General features: G+C 35.2%; 1 protein-coding gene across 6 annotated transcripts in view; it reads right to left on the bottom strand.

Moving 5' to 3' along the window:
• The window catches only part of ZNF521 (zinc finger protein 521), a 236,351-nt gene that overhangs the window by 113,688 nt on the left and 116,663 nt on the right, over positions 1-6,000 (bottom strand). For all 6 annotated transcript variants that reach the window (XM_042808639.1, XM_042808633.1, XM_042808636.1 and 3 more), the window contains one exon: positions 2,972-3,056. In XM_042808639.1, the coding sequence (XP_042664573.1) occupies positions 2,972-3,056 (85 nt within the window). The remainder of the gene's footprint in view (positions 1-2,971; positions 3,057-6,000) is intronic.

Genomic DNA, 6,000 nt, shown 5'->3' with positions numbered 1-6,000 from the left:
CTATATCTATCAATAACTGCAACACGATAATGCTAACATTTACTATGAGAGGAAGTAGTATTTCTGAGACTGTGTGATGGTTGAAAAGGGGCTTTATTACCCCTACATTTGATCTAGGGTTTATCTATCACACTTTGTGACTTTTAGGGTCAGCTTTCCTAGATTATCTTCCCTTCCCTTGCATTTGAAGTCTTTTTCCTCCCCTCTCTTCCTGAAGCTTTCTCGCTTTCCCTCTTCTACAGAAGTGAGTGTCCTAGTGGAAAAGCAGGGCAGCAAGACATATTTTATCAAGTACATGTAGAAAAGGAAGGGACCAAGGTGTTTAGGACTGCAGGATTTTTTGTTTGGGAAATATGTTGTGTCAACAAGTCCATATTCAGTCAAATGTTTCAACTAATTTTTCGATCCACAAATTGCATGCATGTAGATATAACATAGACATAACATAGACATAACCCATGAGTTATATGTTATATATATTCATACCAATATGTTTGAGCACACGTTTTCTGTATTATATAGGAACACTCTACACCTATCTACTGACACACATAAACAAAGGCCAATTTTAAACAGCTTGATGTCACCCCTTAAACCTTTCTCTCTGGACAGAACACGTTCTTGGAAAAAGGCTTGTGAACAACAATATAAATTAAAGGAGGGGTGAGGGGTAGTGAAATTAGAAAGATAGCTACAGAAAAATCCAATTACTGGTGAGAAAGCTAACAGAACTGAAGATCAGAAATTATTTTTCCCTGTGCTTCGATCCTAAGGTCACATTCAAAATGCTCAGGAATGCTGATATTCCTTTCACCCCAGCACAAAATCCCCTTGCATTTGCTTAATCGAGGCTACATCATTAGGAGCTGCACGGTTTAGTCTGGCTGTGCAGATAAGAATCTTCCACTGAACACAGATTACCAGAAGCATGACCAGCAAATCTCCCTGCATGTTTTGCAAGCTCCTTTATTTCACTGCAAGATTTTACATTAAGCACATTTAAATCTGTGTCACTATGGTTTTGTCATGAAGCAATATAATGCATGATTAGATACAACACAGCCAAAAACAATTAAATGTATTTTTTAAGGATTCTCATCAACCTCACCGAGCTTTTAGAAATAATACATAGGCAGTTAATCATTCATTTTAACAAAATGTCAGTCTTTTCAGGACTGCAGACTGAAGCTAACTGGATTTGTTCTGTCTTACTTAATCTCTCCATTCTCTCATCCCATTCTGACTTTTTACTAAGCATACCCAGAAAATAGAAGGAAAGAAAACTAAAGAAAAATCTGAGTATTCTATGGAAAAAAACAGGGGTCCAATTCTGAAAACACAATGCACATGGGAGGCAGGCAGCAAATAGACACACCACTCTTGCATTCCAGCATCACTCCTTACCCAAGGTGTCTGTACTCCCCGTCATGTTTCAGTATCACTGCAAGCTACAATTAAGGACACATCATACACTGCATTCAAAAAACCCCAACAGAAATGGCAAGTTCTGTTGCTGGTAACAAGGGACTTTCAAATTGCACGCTACTGACCCAGATTGAACACTGAAGCAGTTCAGATTATCTCTTCCCCGAAGATACAAAACATCAGGACTAAAGCTTAGTCCAACACGCAAATCACTTCGCTCATTTACAAAACCAGCTTGTCACTTGTGTTTATTCATTTTTTCTGAAAAGCATTTAAAACGTTCATGCTCTAAACATATTAAAACTTTAATGTACTCAGAAAAATAAGCGACTAAGCTGTGGCAGGTAATTTCTTTTACAGTGTAGCCAAGTTAAAAGAACTCATGGAAGAAATACTTAAGTTACCTTACATGAGAAAGAAACCCAAAAACTAGTATCAAGCCAAGCATTTTTAAGTTATAAAATGAAGAAAAAAAAAACAATAATAAACTATCTTTCGTTAAATATGTATTTACTGGCTTGCATTCCATATAGTTTGGTCTGTATTTTGCATGGTTTTTTTTATTATGAAAGGAAGAAAAAACAGCATAAAGGAAACAGGAGCAAAAACAATCAACTGTATCCATCATTGTCTTGAAATGTGAAATTTGGAAAACACTGAAAACAAAGTAAGACAACCCTGTCAATGTTATCTTATTAGCGGGCAAATGATGTGCTTGATAAATTTAATTGGCTGATAGAACTCTTAGTGCTATTGCTGAGTGGTTACCAAATTGAAAACATTATGGATAATCCTAGGGGAATAAGCAAATAATAAGAAAATATGAATATCAAAGAAAAAGCAGCTTTTGTTTTATTCTAATTTACAACTGTAACAGCCTTGTAAACATCAGGCTAGGCTTAGGTTAGGAATCCTAGAAGGTTTTTAAAATATGCTTATACCTTAAAGTGCAGATTCCATTCCTGAATAGTACAATTCCTTATTTTTTTCATACAAATGATAGTATTTAATTGTATGCAGATAAACTCAGGATTTTTTTCCAAGGCTGTTCAAACACAACAAACAATATTATTTTATGGCCATTTGAATTATTTATGTTTCCTAACGACAAAAACTCACCAGTTTCGATTTTGATACCGAGGTGCTTGAGAAGCACACGGTAGTGTCATTACCATAATAACTTCTGAAATTAAAACCTGTCTAAAACTCTATGGAAAGCTAACATCCAGTTCATTAACCATTCCTGTTAGTTTGCTTTCAATAATGCAAAAATGATTAGAAGTTTAATTTGCTAATCACCTGTGTTTTGACTGGCAGTGGATATATAATTCTCTGCAGAAGTCTAAACTAGCCCTTGCAGAAAATAAAACATGCTAATGCTTTATCAAGTCTAATAATATGAATAAAAAAATCAATCATGCCTAGGTTAATCATTGATGGATGTACAATTAATTTCTCCTTAACTCTGTTTAATTTTAGAGGCAATGATGATCACGAGTAAGAGAAATAGCTATCTGTCTTTGAGAAGTTTTAGCGCTTCACTTACCAATCATGTGGTTTGCAACATGAACTTGGATATCCCATTCATTGTAGAAAACCATCTGACATTTGATGCACTGGTAGGTCTTCTTCTAAAGAAATAAGGGTAGATAAAATTTACTAAAACATACAGTTGGAACCATTTCATTATAACTCGAAGTGCTGAGTTCAAAGTGGTCATTTAAAGCTCTCCAGCAGTGTTTTTATTAAGGCTTAATTATTAATATTAGATACTAACACTGCAGTTCTGTAGCACCTTTTATGTATTTCTTGAAACTCCACAGAAGTTAGGTAGCTGTTGTGGGGCTTTTTAATTTCTCTTTTTCATCTTTCTAACTCCACGAAGAGAGCAGTACTGCTAAAACACCACTGTCATATTCACAGGAGGCAAGATGTGATGAGAATGTGTGGGATGTGATCCAGACAACACTGAAATCAATCCTTCATTTTGTTTCAATGGAGTAGACCCACTATGGAACTGGGGTGAGGCTAGGAAGAAAACAGATCAGAAACCTGCCTCCCCCCTCTCAGTCTCAGTGAGGTTGCAGAATCTCCTCTGCACATTCATTTTAAATGGTCCATCAGGTTGCCATCCTTCAAAGAAGGAAAAGTCCTCATTAGTGTGGACAAATGGCTACTGTTTTCAGACAGTAGTTTGGCAAACCTATCTATATCTATCTAAAAATCTATTGGCAAACCTGTACTAAAACTAGGAGGGCTGGCTGGAAACTATCCAGAGAGCAACGCTTCTGGCCATATTAGATTGGGCCCGACTTAAAAATCACAATGTATATAAATCAAATTTTGTTATAAACAGGGAAATGTACTTTGCACTCTTTGGTACACAGGAGAAGTCTTTCCTTTGTACCTTATTATCTTTCAAAATAGATCTGTTGTTACACTTTTCTGCAAGGTATAATACTTATACAAGATGATACAGATTAGGCAGTAGCATCCTAGAAACATGAATATATTTCCTCTTATTACTTTTCTGACCAGAAGTTGACCAGAAATTTTATACCACAAAGCATGTCTTTAGAAGTGAAAACTATGAGTACACTGAAAAATAAAATTTTGCTTTTTCATCCTAGAGACTTTAAATCTGCAATTCTAGGCATCTGACGAGACAAGCCAGATGCATAAAATTATTCAACTGCATAATTGTAATATCAGGGACTACATTTCTACAGTAAGTCCTGGAGAGCTCAACTGTCGTTTTGAAGATGCAGTGAAGGTAAGCCCTGAAGTGCCACATGAAGGTAGTTATTCAGCAGACATGCATCTTTCTGTACAGCCACAGACCCTTGGTTACATTAGCAAAAAGGCAGGATTAAAAAAAAAAAAAAAGAAGAAGAAGAAGAAAGGAAAAAGCATATAATTTTTTAAAGAACATAAAGCTACAAAAACCTGGCACAGATGTACTCAATTACAGATTTCATATGTATGTTCGCTGGGGAAGAAGTAGGGTTCACTGGATTACATGCATCAAAAATGGAGTCTATTTTGTATACATTTAACTTCTGAAGAGTGTTATACAGCTGGTATCATCTATTACATTTTTAAAAAATCTTCCTATTTTTCCCTCACCAGATTCTAAGCATTACTAAAGAATTGCTGGATTTCTTATCAGCAATTATCTTATCTAAAATTAGATGTTATGGCTCAGACCAAGTGCTCATTCATTAAGCATCTTTCCACTAGAAGCCCTTAGAAAGGAACATACAGGCTTTTTCAATGTATGTCATCTTTTTCTTACTAAGTTAACTATAAAACTAGCAACCAATCAAAGTCAGCCCTGTGGGCTTCTCTTTACAAATCTCATACTGCTTTCATACAGAGAGGGTATTTTAATTTTCTTCATGGCAGTAACAAAATATATCATGCCTCTTCTCAGTGGAAACACTCATAAGCCTTTTCTGCTCTTCCTCATCTAAACCAGCTTAAGTTTCCTGAAATGTAACCAAGTTAAATCCTTACCTAGACAAATAAAATGAATGGGCACCCACAAAACTAACCTGCTTTGACTTAGTTTTGACTCAGTTTGACTAGTTTTACAATTCTTAAAACCTGCTGTTAAAAAAATATACAAGACTTTTCTCCTTTTCAGGTGTGACCACAATGGCAACACAAGTAGAAATTCAGATGCAGCCCAAGGTCTTCCTATTATACACTGGTAAATTTAACCTTACTGCACTACATCTAGATCTATCAAAGACCTCTAAATAATGACAATCGTGATCAAAGATTTATTATGCTAAGCTCTTTACAAGGTGCTTTTTGATGCTGACATATAGAATAACAATATTGCATAAATAACAATCACTCTCCCTTTTTTAAAAACACCGTTTCCCTTTAGAACTAGTTAGAAAATATTTCTTACTCCCTGATGACTGGCACTATATATTGTTTATTAGCATACCCCTAGCATTATTCCTGATATGTGACTTTGTTCAAAAACAAAGAAACATAAACTTAATGGCTGGTCTTTTCTCTTGTTAGCACAGTAATGCAGAGTGCATGTCAAGATTTGTTGGAAAATTATGACTGATGTACATAATGGCAAAACATACAAAGGCTGGATTTTTTGAAGTCTCATGCAAAAAAAATAAACTCATTTAACAACAACCAAAAACAATAATTTACTAGCACTTGCTAGCCTCTTCAAATGATCTGACACATTTGGAGAATCACACAGACGTTTTCTTTTTATCATGAAGGAAAGAATGTTTTTTTGTGACTGCTGCTTGATCAAAACCAATTTCTTCTTTGTTTCTGAACATATTCTAAAATGTTGACATCAACTTTTATTAGCTCGACACATTCACCTCAAAGTGTCTAAACTTGTTCCTGGTTAAGTTTTGATTTTAAAAGCAAACTCAATAAATTCCATTTACTCTTAGATTTTCAAAGTGATCAAACCCAGACACTTTCACGCCGTGTTGAACAAAACCCACATACTTATTTCCATACGTTTCACATTCTAAAGAAGCTCTTTTTTACTGCAAGTTACATCTTAGTCTCATTGGCTTTGTCAGA

This window comes from Centrocercus urophasianus, unplaced genomic scaffold (assembly GCF_019232065.1).
Source record: "Centrocercus urophasianus isolate 14NV4802_14NV808 unplaced genomic scaffold, USGS_Curo_1.0 seq_11, whole genome shotgun sequence".
NCBI classification, from domain to species: Eukaryota; Metazoa; Chordata; class Aves; order Galliformes; family Phasianidae; genus Centrocercus; species Centrocercus urophasianus.
The sequence above is the reverse complement of the archived record's forward strand: the minus strand, read 5'-3'. Positions and strand labels throughout refer to the sequence as shown.